At 45.0% G+C, this 13857-nt stretch overlaps 1 protein-coding gene across 3 annotated transcripts; it reads right to left on the reverse strand.

Annotated features, from left to right (window-relative positions):
* Window positions 1-1856: 1856 nt before the first annotated feature.
* On the reverse strand, window positions 1857-7773 carry TSSC4 (tumor suppressing subtransferable candidate 4). Of its 3 annotated transcripts, XM_066632590.1 has the most exons (4): window positions 7652-7773; window positions 6280-6388; window positions 5670-5730; window positions 1857-4150 (listed from the first exon to the last, which is right to left on the reverse strand). In XM_066632590.1, exon 4 carries the CDS (start codon window positions 4071-4073, stop codon window positions 3021-3023), a length of 1053 nt encoding a protein of 350 aa, XP_066488687.1. In that variant the 5' UTR covers window positions 4074-4150; window positions 5670-5730; window positions 6280-6388; window positions 7652-7773; the 3' UTR covers window positions 1857-3020. The 3 variants fall into 3 exon arrangements, with proteins under 3 accessions (XP_066488687.1, XP_066488696.1, XP_066488706.1); XM_066632599.1 differs by lacking the exon at window positions 5670-5730; XM_066632609.1 differs by lacking the exons at window positions 5670-5730; window positions 6280-6388.
* Window positions 7774-13857: the final 6084 nt, after the last annotated feature.

Here is a 13857-nt window from a genome sequence, read left to right on the forward strand (position 1 = left end):
CCAGAACCTTTGCAAGTAAATCATGCAAGTAATTCTTGTATGATGTGACACTTCTGCAAATTCACTCATGGTGCCAGAGCATTCTGAACTTTATCAGCAATGGCAACCCAAATCTAGGCAAAATATACAGTACAATACTTTCTTCATGTACATTCCCTGGTTTTTATCTTTCCCAGAAATGGTTCATGTTTCCCCCATATTCAGATTTCCCCCCAAGTCTTATTACTACATATTTTATTCTTTGTTTCAAATTTGGATCCACCTTATATTTGCCAACACCCATCATCTGCGCAATGTTTGTCATACACATAGATCACTTATAGAACTTCCATTCCATTTTTATCACTGACACTCCATTTTTTCATTCTGAAGGAATTAATTCAGTCCCAGAAGAAAATTGTGTACATATTAAAGTTATGTTTGCCTCATTTATGTGCAAACTTAAAATTCTTGGATTAAGCTTGGGACCTGATTTTTAATAAAGATGTAACTTCAATGAGTTAAAAAAATGTGGGAGGGAGATTTGCTGTTCTCTTCATTCTACAAATGAACTCCACCAGCGGCTCTCAAGCTTTTTGGTCTCTGGAGCCCTTTATACTCCTAAACCGTCTCAGGGAACACTACTAGCACATACATAGAGTCTCAGGGCACCCCAGAGTGCTGGCACATGTATGGAGTGGTGCAGTGCCAAGCAGATAGCAACCACTTATGGTGTGCTCGTGGAGCCTTTGGGCTCCTAGGAGCACACTGTGAGAGACACTGATCTACACTGTACTGGGACTGTGAATAGGGCATGGGTATCAAGTTCTAAGGGGCAGCTTAACTGTAGCAAGCAAATTGGATTTCAATACTTGCTAACAGATAGTAACTTTATGCTCAGCAATGCTTGTGTTTGTTCAAACTAGCTGGAAACATCATTATAATAGCATGTAGTATGCAAATAAACTGGTATGTTACATCAAAGGTTTCTTTATATATATTTTTGATAAATATACTACTCTGCTAGTGAACTACCAGGGCTTGATCAAATCTTCCTATTTTCTTTCATACAACAACTAACTTCTTGTTGCGTATAACTGTGGCTTTAGGCTTCGTCAAATCACAAACATCAATCTTAAGCAAAATAATCCACTGGATCATAAAATCTGTTTCTAACCACCTCTGCCTTGTTCTCTGTAAACCTGGGATTGTGGTAGCAGATAGAAACTACCAGTTTCCTCCCCTGTTCAGCTGGTGGCCCAGTAAAGGGCAAGCTGGAAGGGATGTGTGCATGCTGACCATTAGGCACTACTTGCCCTACTCAGCCTGCTCTTTTGGGTCCCTTTTCCCTGATAGTCTTATCAAAAGCAAAATTACATTCCCATAAACAGCAAGAGGCTTTTTGTGAAAGAACTTCAAGCCACTGGAGCAGATACAGCTCAGAGACAATCTCTAAAGCAAGCCACTGGTACACTCCTGTTACCTGGCTAGAGCTCAGATGTGAGCCAATATACAGCTGATATCTAAAATATCATATGACTAATTGCATAAGGTCAAAGCAAGGCTATCAATCAATAATTTGAGAACCATTTTCATCCTTATTGGACATTTAGAGTTTCTGTATATTTGGACTCCAAACAGGCAGTGAGGAAGCAGCCTGGTCAAGATACAGGGGCTGGATGGGTAAAGAAAAAGTTGGTCACTCACACCACTCCAATGACAGTTCAACTAAACAGCTTCCCCTACAATTACTGAAGTGTAGAAAAAAATATCTTCAGCTACTGCAACAAGCACAAGAAGAGAGGGAAATAAACCTGTCACATGTTGATAGTCTAGTTACCAGTAATAGACACAAGATTTGGAAACATAGACCAAGCAGCAATTCAGAGTTTTATTGACACCAAAAATATGAAAAGGATCTTATGGTAGTTCTTTAAAAAGCCCATTTTAAGCCCCTTAATATCCAAACAAATCCAGTTAGGCCAATATGAAATCACAAAACCTTCGGGAACAGCATTTAGATATGCAGATGAAAATACCATTGTTACAAAGGAAGTCAGGGAGACCATCCAGGGCCAAAACCCTTCTCTATCTTTTCCAGGCCTGGATTTGTAGACAGTATGTGTTTAAGCTTAAAAGTCATCCCATACTATTTCTCCTATATCTAACCTTCCAAGGGCTCAATCCTAACCAACTTTCCAGCACTGACATAGTTGTGCCAATGTGGCATGTGCTGCATGCTGAGAGGGGAGACAGTCAAGGAGGCCTCCTCAAGGTAAGGGCATGTTTGTTACCTTACCTTGGGGCTGTGTTGTGGCTAGGTCAGTGCAGGAAAGTTGGTTAGGATTGCGCCCTTAGTCATGGTTTTTTTTGCTGCATGTATCAATGGCCATGTGCAGGCTCACACACACATGCACTTGCATTATGAACAAAGTCACATTATGACTGTCTCAATCAATTTTTCAAGCTGTTACAGCATCTTTGCCTTTACAAAACAGACATGTTGTTTACTGTGCTTTTATTTTCATTGGCGCTGTTTGAAGGTATCAATCAAAGCTTTGTTTCTCTTGATTTCAATCAAGCACATGAACACTGATACATTTTGGACCTTGTCCATGTGACATTCATTAGTGATAGGATACATACTGAAAGTTTGTGCATGAATAGTGGAGACAAAGTCGCTTAACAATAACCCCTAGAACAGAAAATCTACATTGGAAATACTATCACTAGGCTTGTATTCTGCAACTGAAAAAATGTAATGAAAATAGACCTTCCTACATGCACCAGAATTTATGATGCTGAATATTTATAGGTATTTCTATTCCACTTAAACCTAGCACTACTTCTAGTTTAGATTTTGTAACACAGAAGGATGTCTTGGCGAGGAGAAGGGTAACATGATGGCTATTTTAAGACACAGCTCCATGAACATTAAACAAAACAAGCAATTTGCCCAACTCATGCAAAACTGGCAAACAATGGAGAAAATATTTTGTGGAAACTCCTGTGGGAAAATAAGCCCCATTTTCTCAAAACTTTTAGGATTCTTCTTCTTCTTCCTCATGACTGCTTTTGGGACGGAAATGTTTCCTGTTCCTTTTCTTGCTACCATGGAACCCTACGGTCACCACCACTGTATCTTCATGTGCCTCAGCAGAATCTGCATCAGATTCTCTTTGAACACCGAGCTCCTCCAAGTTCAGTTTCTTCCAATTCTCCACTTTCTTCATGCCTCTATCTAAGTGATCTAGTCCAAACTCCTCCTCCTCGTTGTCAGTGTTAGGCCTTTTTTGTGGTTTCCCTTTGACCGCCTGACTTACATCAATAACCTTGGCCTCTTCATCTTCCTTCACAGCTGTGTGCTTCCTTTCCGACCTATCTAATCCAGGCTTTGTGGGTTTGGTAAAGACAATCCTTCCAACACCAGAGCTGGAGGGATCCTGGTTAAAAGATGGGGTGTAGCTATCAGGACCAGTAGAACTTTGTTCCATTCTACTCTTCTTCAAGCCTTCCAGAAACTCCATGGCAACTGACCTGTTGGTCTTATCACTCGACTCCGAAACATCCTCCAGGCTATACTTGGTCCAACGTTCTGGATGTGCCACATAGTCAGGCACCGCTGGAGAGCTCTTACAAGATGATGGTGGTCTACTTGGTCTTCCAAGGCTTTCTGCAGGCATCTTGCTTGAGAGGTTAGGTGGTGGCAGAGGGCGCTTAAACCTTCCATCCATAACATTGTCTTCAGCCATTGACGGCATGGCTTGTTTAGCTGCTCCTTCCAGACAGTCAAAAATGCTCTGGCTGCGCTGGGAGAAGCTTGAGCTCATGCCTTTCAGATGAAAGGGCTGGACAGGTGATTTACACTTGCTGGACAAAGTGTCACCACTTTCAACTGATCCACAACTCATCTCATCTGAGGGATGGGGTTCCTCCGGAGATATTGTATCAACTTCAGCCTCACCTATGAACCCAAAGTCTTCTGAATCAGAATCACTCAGGGAAATTGTGTCAGAGGGAAGGACACCCTCATAATCTGTGGCCCCATCAGCCACTATACCCACAAAGGGTTCACCTGCACCTTCATCTCCCATCTTTGAACGGTTCGTTGGTTATGCTTAGGCCCCGCTGTGGCAAATTAAGTCTTCCAGCAGTCCAAGGAGTTTAGATCCTACAACAAAAAGGAACGATTAAAAAGTGAAAAGGACTTGACTTAAGAAACCTTCAATCACAACAAAAAGCTTCAAAATGAATAACTCCAAGACAGCAAAAAGGAGAGAGAAAGATTAGCGTGGAAGGCCCAAGTCAGCTATCTTCTCAACATAGGGTGCAATCCTAACCCCTTATGTCAGTGCTTTCCAGCCAATGGGACATGTGCCGCATCCTGCAGTTGGGTGTCACTCACGGAGGCCTCCTCAAAGTAAGGGAATGTTTGTTCCCTTACCTTGGAGCTCCATTGCCCTGATGTCAGTGCTAGAAAGCACTGACAAAAGGGGCTAGGATTGTGCCCATAGTAGTTCTGGTTTTGCTTTTTTTCCTCACAAACAGCTCTAGTACTGCAATGTGGTGTCAACTCTTACAGCTAAGCACTGCCCACAATAGGATTTCATGCCCCTCTTTGTGATGTAACTGTCTCTAAAACTATACTCCTTATACACTACAACAGCATTTCTGTTTTTTACAGCATGCCACACAATAGGAATCTGTTTCTTAAATGTCTGGTTTAAATAAAGCCAGCAACACAATCACACAATGCAGTAGTAATATACTTACAGTGTAATATTATACATGGATGCTCAGAAGTAACCCCACTTTCAAAGAGACTGACTCCCAGGTAAAAGTATAGGATTCCAGTCCAATTAAATTAAATTCTTTTTAACTAATGAACAGGTTTGCACTCTGGGACTAAATATAAGGCGAGGCTCCTACTTACAAGGAAGTAATAGCCCAATCTGATGTTTCCCTAGCGCCCAGGGCTGCAGCAGTGCCAAAATGGCAACCACTGTATCCTATGGGGCAGGGAACAGTGCCAGGTTTCCTCAGGGTGAAGGAATAAATGTTACCCCAATGTAAGACCCAGGTAGCCCCAATAGGTCTCCTTGGATCGGTCCTGCTATTGAGCTGGCTTCAGAACCGAGGAGACCCATGTTGTGTTTCCCGGCCTGGGAGGGGGTTCAGGATATGGTGGCAGAGGCTGCCACTGTCCCCGCCCCCTCCCAGGCCCACTCCACTTAAAAAGTGTCTTTTTTCCACAATTATGATGCAGTTTTTTTGTTTGTTTTTAAAATAAGGTCTGCACTGATGTAGTGGCATCATTTCTCTTTATGGCTGTGCCCAACTCCAGAATGTAGCATGATTGAAAAAAAATTCTCAGAATAGTTTACAAAAATGACAAGGAAATTGGGTTCACAAAGCATACTGAACTTCTATAGTAGGTTTCTGTCTATCAAACACTAAGCTGGCTGGGAAAGCTTCATCCATAATACACACTCTCTCACGCATCAAAGGGCCATTTTACATGAGTTTTTTTTCTTGCATCCATTTGGATACCTACCTCAGTGACCCTAAAATAGATTTTTAGATCATAACTAATTCGCTAATAGGCAATAATTGTACTGGACAGTAGCTGAAGTAGGTCCCTACTGTATGGTGACGGTAAATAGGCACAGAAAAATCTACTAGCCACTCACCATCTGAAGTATCCCATCCTCTGGGTCAGTTAAAGCCACCAAGGTTCTCAGATGTTGTACCCTGGCAGTAAGAGGTTGGACATGTCATCAGCACAAAGAAATAGTGCATAATAGCAATTGTCTAGCATGTCAACAGTACATGTCATTTTGGCAGGCATGGCCTCTAGCTCCTAGCCACTGATAAGATAGCTGCAAAGTATTTTTAAACTGGACAGCAGCTCTGCAAATATCTTGCAGGGAATGAAGCATGCCCATGTATGCTTACCACATTTCACTATGTAATGCACAGGGATTTGAACGCTATCATTCAAACAGTCACCATCAAAACTGGTGTCTAAACAGAGCTACTAATAAGAAACCTATTTAATTTCCTAATGTTAGGAGAAACATTTGAGAGGCATGGGGAGAAAAGAAACTAATGCAAGTTAGATTTGGTTAATAGCTTTGTTTCTTAGGCATTACAGTACAGTGAATAAATGGAAAAAATCAAAAGGCTGGAACAACAAATCTATATTGTATGGGTCCCATTGTTTCAAGTGAGGCTTTAGATGCTCCCTAAAGGGCAGTAAACTGAAAGATGAAAAATAATTTCCAGAAAGAAAACACTCACAGGTTTTTTGCATGGATCTGATTATAATATAATTCAGACTGGAAGGCTTCTCTCTGAGCGGAAAGGTCCCCATCAGAATCTTCCATACTAGTCTTGGTCCCTGTCTCAACTGTGGGAAAGCCAAAGAGTACATTATGTTTTCTCCAGCTCACAAAGTCCTTATTCTTAGATCTGAGTGCAAGTTGTCTCATGGATTCCAAAAATGTGACGGTGCATTTCTCATCAAGCTAGATCAGTGGTTCCCAAACTTTTTAGCACCAGGACCCACTTTTGGGACCCACCTAGCTTTATGAGACTCTAGTTCAAGGTCAAGTCTCGAGTTTTATCCTTTTTGCTACGGGGGGGGGGGGGAATGTGCCTTCTGGAATGTTTGTTGAGCTCCATGTACATAGGATCAAGACCATTCTGGTAGCCTTGCATTCCCCTTCGCCTGGTCTGATAGGAGCCAAGGCACAATTGCTCACTTGTGAGGAACCATGCACAAGTAGCTCAGTTTCACTTTCCATAGGACTCCATGCATTTTCCTTGGCAGCCATCAGCTTTTCCGTTTCATGGCCCACCATTTAGGAAACATTTTTTTTTATTTTTGTAGCTTGTCCAAAGCATATAACTCATGGGAGGGGGAAAGAGAGGAATCCACTTGCTCTGCCTTGGGACAGGGCAGGCTGTAAAATCAGGGGGGAGCACAACTTCATGTATGTGGGTGTTTTAATCTGTGGTGCTTCAAGCGGAGGATGATGACCAGGGCGGGAGTTAAGAAGGCAAGAAATTCTTCTTCCTCTCTCCTGCAACCAGAAAGGGGGTGAACATTCACACCACAAGCTCGACAGGGCAGTAGTTTCAGAAGAGAAAGCCCTTCACAGAACACACAGTGGGGAATGATCTGCCTCAAGGTTTGGGGAACGGCCACTCAAGTCGGATTATTTCAAAGCAGGTTACGTGGTTCTTAGGCTTGACAGCTCAATGGAACCTCCAGAGTCAGGAGCAGTCTACCTCTAAAAATCTGCAGGGGGGCACACACACTACGGTCCCAAGTCCTGTAATGGGCTCCCCAGAGGCACTGGCTGGCCACTGTGGGCAACATAATAGGCCCAGAAAGGCTTGTCCCCCTCCCCCCCCCCCGGGTGGCCAGATACAGTGGAGAGCAGAGTGCCTGTGCCTTTAACCACTGCATGGAAGAGGGAATGCTGGCAGGTGCAGCTTCTTAAATCCCTCCCTGCTGAGCTGCACCTGCCAACATTCCCTCTTCCATGCAGTGGTTAAAGGCACAGGCGCCCTGCTCTCCACCGTATCTGTTCACCCTGCCGCCGCCCCCAGGCACCAGCCCGTCTCCTAGGCAACAAGCACGCGACCTTTCAACGTTCGGCCTTACCTCCGCCTGCAGCAAGAACCTCCGCGACGTCCCTCGCTCGCAGCACGAGCAAAAGCTCACATCAGCGCCCGGCTGCTTCTGCGACCCTTTCTGCGCAATCCTTCCCAGTGCACCTTGGGACATGAAGTTTCCCCTTCTCTTCGAAGCACCGTCGACACCAACGGTCACCTCGGGTCTGTGAGGACTACATATCCCAGAAGGCATTTTACGCCGTAAGGAAACTCCCAAGAGCCTCTTCCCTCCGTTCCTTTTCCCGATGCATCATGGGAGCTGTAGTTTTTTGGTGGCTGATAAAGGTATTGTGCATAAAGTGTCCATCAGCCACTGAGTTAGGAAGACACCTGTCCCTGGTGGTATAAAATCTCTAGGGATCTCTGTAGTGGCTCTCAACGTTGTAGATCTCAACAAATCTCCAGCAAGGAGAACCTTTTGCATAAGTTGGTCTTTTTTTCCTTTTCTTAAAGGAGTTGGTGGTGGATTCACTTTGCAGCCTGAGATATGTTTGGTTTTGGCTGGAAAATCTTTGGCTGGAAACCAAACTCAAGCACATACATGATGATTTGTGGTGTTAGAGCATATTAGCAAAATGACATAAACAGGGATGTGCGGTGGGTGGGAAGGCAGGTGAGGCAGAGCCTCCCCACCAGAGTCCTTCGAAAAGTCCTGCCACCACTGCGTAAGGTGAGACAGAGCCTCTCCACCAAACTCCTTGAAGAATGCCAGGGACATGCAGTGGGTGGGGAAGCAGGCGATACAGACCGTCCCCACTGGAGTCCTTCAAAAAGCACCACCACTGTGTAACGCACCCAAAACCAATGTGCAAAGTGCATGTGCAGCAGTGCTTTTTGGATGACTCCAGTGGGGAGGCTCTGCCTCACCTGCCTCCCCACCCACCACATGTCCCTGGACATAAATTGGTTACTCTATAAGGTGTGACAGGTAGGGTTGCTTATCAGTCCAGTCACTACAGAGATCATTGGAGAACTTGTAATACTAAGAGGAGGAGTCGCCAGGATCCAGCATTAATCTCCAGCATCACAAAGTAGAATGTATCAGTGAACAAGGCTGGAGGTTGCCACCAAATACAGTGTTTCTCAAACTGTGGGTCGGGACCCAGGGCCTATGACAGGAATTTTATCAGGGGGTACAAAGCTTCTTCTGGGCCTCTTCCCAAAGGGGGGAGAGGGGCAATGGGAGCGGGCAGATGGGGGGGGGAATATGGCAGAGGGAGAGTGCTGACAGCCACAATAATCTTTGGAGCCCAGGTCTACTAGACTCCTTGATGTAGAGCCCAGGTCTACCCAACCATGTGGCATTGGCAGCTAGATAAAGTAATATTGAAAACCAAACACACTCCTAAGTCTCTCTAAAATCTTTGAAATATAGAAAATCCATTGCAGAAAATTAGCATCATTGTATTTAGACTCACACTAGAATGGACCAAAATGAACTTCTGCAGCAACTGTAGCCCCACAGCTGGGTCCCTGAGCTTCTATACACTCCTTTGTGGTTATGGGATCCACAAGCTAAAGAGCTACGGTGGCAGGCCAGTTTCCTTCCAAATTTGACACTGTGTTAAGGAGGGTCATGGATGCATTCCTGGTCCTGGTGTGCATAACACTGCATGCACATGGTTGTGTCCTGGCATCATGCACAGGCAGCGAGTTCAGGTTAGATAGGAAAATGTCAGATCCCAGGAACTTTCTGGGCCCCCTCCTTTGGCTCCTGGGCCCCCTTTCTGACCCTGGGCCCGGGTACAAATTACCCCCTTTACCCCCGTCTCCTAGGCCCTGTCGGGACCTAGGAGGGACAGAATCCAGAATGAAGGGATAGAATCCAGCAAAGTAGAGATTGAAGGTGGGTCCGACTCCACCGTAGAATCTCTGTGGGTTAAATTACCAGGCTTGTGCAGCGATGTAATACTGGGGGTGTGCTATCGTCCTCCAGACCAGAAATCTGATGGGGACCTTGAAATGAGGAAACAGATCAGGGAGGTGACAAGGAAGGACAGGGTTGTAATCATGGGGGACTTCAATTATCCTCATATTGACTGGGTCAATTTGTGTTCTGGTCACGATAAGGAAACCGGATTTCTTGACGTGCTAAATGACTGTGGCTTAGATCAGCTAGTCAAGGAGCCCACCAGAGGACAGGTGACTCTGGATTTAATATTGTGCGGTACGCAGGACCTGGTTAGAGATGTAAACGTTACTGAGCCATTGGGGAACAGTGATCATGCTGCGATCCGTTTTGACATGCACGTTGGGGGAAGAATACCAGGCAAATCTCTAACAAAAACCCTTGACTTCCGACGGGCGGACTTCCCTCAAATGAGGAGGCTGGTTAGAAGGAGGTTGAAAGGGAGGGTAAAAAGAGTCCAGTCTCTCCAGAGTGCATGGAGGCTGCTTAAAACAACAGTAATAGAGGCCCAGCAGAGGTGTATACCACAAAGAAAGAAGGGTTCCACTAAATCCAGGAGAGTGCCCGCATGGCTAACCAGCCAAGTTAGAGAGGCTGTGAAGGGCAAGGAAGCTTCCTTCCGTAAATGGAAGTCTTGCCCTAATGAAGAGAATAAAAGGAACATAAACTGTGGCAAAAGAAATGTAAGAAGGTGATAGGGGAGGCCAAGCGAGACTATGAGGAACGCATGGCCAGCAACATTAAGGGGAATAATAAAAGCTTCTTCAAATATGTTAGAAGCAGGAAACCCGCCAGAGAAGCGGTTGGCCCTCTGGATGGTGAGGGAGGGAAAGGGGAGATAAAAGGAGACTTAGAGATGGCAGAGAAATTAAATGAGTTCTTTGCATCTGTCTTCACGGCAGAAGACCTCGGGCAGATACCGCTGCCCGAACGGCCCCTCCTAACCGAGGAGTTAAGTCAGATAGAGGTTAAAAGAGAAGATGTTTCAGACCTCATTGATAAATTAAAGATCAATAAGTCACCGGGCCCTGATGGCATACACCCAAGGGTTATTAAGGAATTGAAGAATGAAGTTGCAGATCTCTTGACTAAGGTATGCAACTTGTCCCTCAAAACAGCCACAGTACCAGAAGATTGGAGGATAGCAAATGTCACGCCTATTTTTAAAAAGGGAAAGAGGGGGGACCCGGGAAACTATAGGCCGGTCAGCCTAACATCTATACCGGGTAAGATGGTGGAATGCCTCATCAAAGATAGGATCTCAAAACACATAGACGAACAGGCCTTGCTGAGGGAGAGTCAGCATGGCTTCTGTAAGGGTAAGTCTTGCCTCACGAACCTTATAGAATTCTTTGAAAAGGTTAACAGGCATGTGGATGCGGGAGAACCCGTGGACATTATATATCTGGACTTTCAGAAGGCATTTGACACGGTCCCTCACCAAAGGCTACTGAAAAAACTCCACAGTCAGGGAATTAGAGGACAGGTCCTCTCGTGGATTGAGAACTGGTTGGAGGCCAGGAAGCAGAGAGTGGGTGTCAATGGGCAATTTTCACAATGGAGAGAGGTGAAAAGCGGTGTGCCCCAAGGATCTGTCCTGGGACCGGTGCTTTTCAACCTCTTCATAAATGACCTGGAGACAGGGTTGAGCAGTGAAGTGGCTAAGTTTGCAGACGACACCAAACTTTTCCGAGTGGTAAAGACCAGAAGTGATTGTGAGGAGCTCCAGAAGGATCTCTCCAGACTGGCAGAATGGGCAGCAAAATGGCAGATGCGCTTCAATGTCAGTAAGTGTAAAGTCATGCACATTGGGGCAAAAAATCAAAACTTTAGATATAGGCTGATGGGTTCTGAGCTGTCTGTGACAGATCAGGAGAGAGATCTTGGGGTGGTGGTGGACAGGTTGATGAAAGTGTCGACCCAATGTGCGGCGGCAGTGAAGAAGGCCAATTCTATGCTTGGGATCATTAGGAAGGGTATTGAGAACAAAACGGCTAGTATTATAATGCCGTTGTACAAATCTATGGTAAGGCCACACCTGGAGTATTGTGTCCAGTTCTGGTCGCCGCATCTCAAAAAAGACATAGTGGAAATGGAAAAGGTACAAAAGAGAGCGACTAAGCTGATTACGGGGCTGGGGCACCTTCCTTATGAGGAAAGGCTACGGCGTTTGGGCCTCTTCAGCCTAGAAAAGAGACGCTTGAGGGGGGACATGATTGAGACATACAAAATTATGCAGGGGATGGACAGAGTGGATAGGGAGATGCTCTTTACACTCTCACATAATACCAGAACCAGGGGACATCCACTCAAATTGAGTGTTGGGCGGGTTAGGACAGACAAAAGAAAATATTTCTTTACTCAGCGCGTGGTCAGTCTGTGGAACTCCTTGCCACAGGATGTGGTGCTGGCGTCTAGCCTAGACGCCTTTAAAAGGGGATTGGACGAGTTTCTGGAGGAAAAATCCATTATGGGGTACAAGCCATGATGTGTATGCGCAACCTCCTGATTTTAGGAATGGGTTAAGTCAGAATGCCAGATGTAGGGGAGAGCACCAGGACGAGGTCTCTTGTTGTCTGGTGTGCTCCCTGGGGCATTTGGTGGGCCGCTGTGAGATACAGGAAGCTGGACTAGATGGGCCTATGGCCTGATCCAGTGGGGCTGTTCTTATGTTCTTATGTTCTTATGACCTACAAGGTGGGTCCCCATTCATTTCAATATTTTAAATATACTAGACTTGATGCTACCATTGTATGTGACTGCATTTGGGGAAATGATACAGATATGTACTTTGAACAGGCTACTACGTATATGCTGTTAACAATGATAACAATGTATATGCTGTTAACAAAGGCCCAGAAGGAGTAAGACCCATTTAAAAATGGGTCTTACTCCTGGGAAAGTGTGGGTAGGATTGCAGCCTAGGATTGTTAAAAATTTTCCTGCTTGATGATCCTGCTTCACTTCTAGTCATGACATCACTTCCGGGGGTCCTGACAGATTGTCATTCTAAAAAGTAGGTCACAGTGCCAAAAGTTTGAGAACCACTGCTCCATGGAACAGTGGCATTTTCAGTAGGCACCTGAGCGTAGGTAAGACTAGGGCTTGGCAGACAACCTCCAGGAGACAGTTCCACAGCTGGGGGGCTGCCCCTGAAAAATCACTGTCCCCAGTACCTGCCACGTGTACTTCAAGTGCCTATAGGTCAGAAAGTAGGGCTTATGAAGCAGATTTTAACCCTCTAATAGGTACATATTGGTGAAGGCACTAACCTGTTTCCATTTAGAGTTTTATAAGTCAACACCAGCACTTCAGATTTTGCCCAGAAACACATTGGCAGCCACTGCAGCTGGCATAGTACTTGTGTTGCCCATGGCACCTTTGTTGACAATCCTGCCACTTCCTTTTGGACCTACTGAAGTTTTAAGACTGTTGTCAAAAGCAGCCGTATGTAGAGCACATTGCAGAAATCTAACTTAGATTTGATTAGCACATGTGTAACTGACTGTGACTAGATCAACATCTTCCTGATAGTAGTTGGATAGTTGGTTTAGTGTACCAGCTAAACCATGTAAAAAACATTCCTGGCATCTGATAAGCCTGCCTGTCCATGGTCAGCACTGGATGTAGGTGTACCCCAACCTATATAACTGTCACTTCAGATGGAGTGCAACCCTGTTTAATATAGGTAGCTCACCTCCAGTTGTATTGGTGAAGTTACCCTGGTAAGATCTTCATCTTGTCTGGATGAGGATTGAGTTTGCTCATCCTCATCCAGACCAGAACTCATTCCAGACATTGATTCAAGACTTCAGTTGCTCCACTGAAATGTTCAGCTGGAAACAAGAGGTAAAGTTGGGTATCACTGACATATTGATGACACCTCAGTCCAGACCTCTGGATGACCTGTCCCAAAGACTTTACATAGATGTTAAAGAGCATAGGAAACAATACTGCAAATGCATCTGTCAATATTCAGTATTACTTACATGAATGCCAGTGAGAAGTGAAGGAAATCTAATGTGAAGTTGGGAAGGAGGGGCAAGTGCACTAGGAATAAAAGAGGTTTCAATGGGGATAGAATTCAGAATCATTGCTGTTTAATAAAACAGCAAGTGGAACTAACAGGCTGGGATGATAGTGGGAATATATATGTGCAAAAGTGAGGTGGCAATAGTGGTGAACTTTCCATTGGGGTAAGAGTCACAGCATAATCTGAGGAGGGACAACAATAGCATTCTATCCATTCCTGCTATGTCTCCGTTGAAAACAAGCTTTTTCCCACC

Source organism: Tiliqua scincoides, chromosome 1 (assembly GCF_035046505.1).
Source record: "Tiliqua scincoides isolate rTilSci1 chromosome 1, rTilSci1.hap2, whole genome shotgun sequence".
Lineage (NCBI taxonomy): Eukaryota > Metazoa > Chordata > Lepidosauria > Squamata > Scincidae > Tiliqua > Tiliqua scincoides.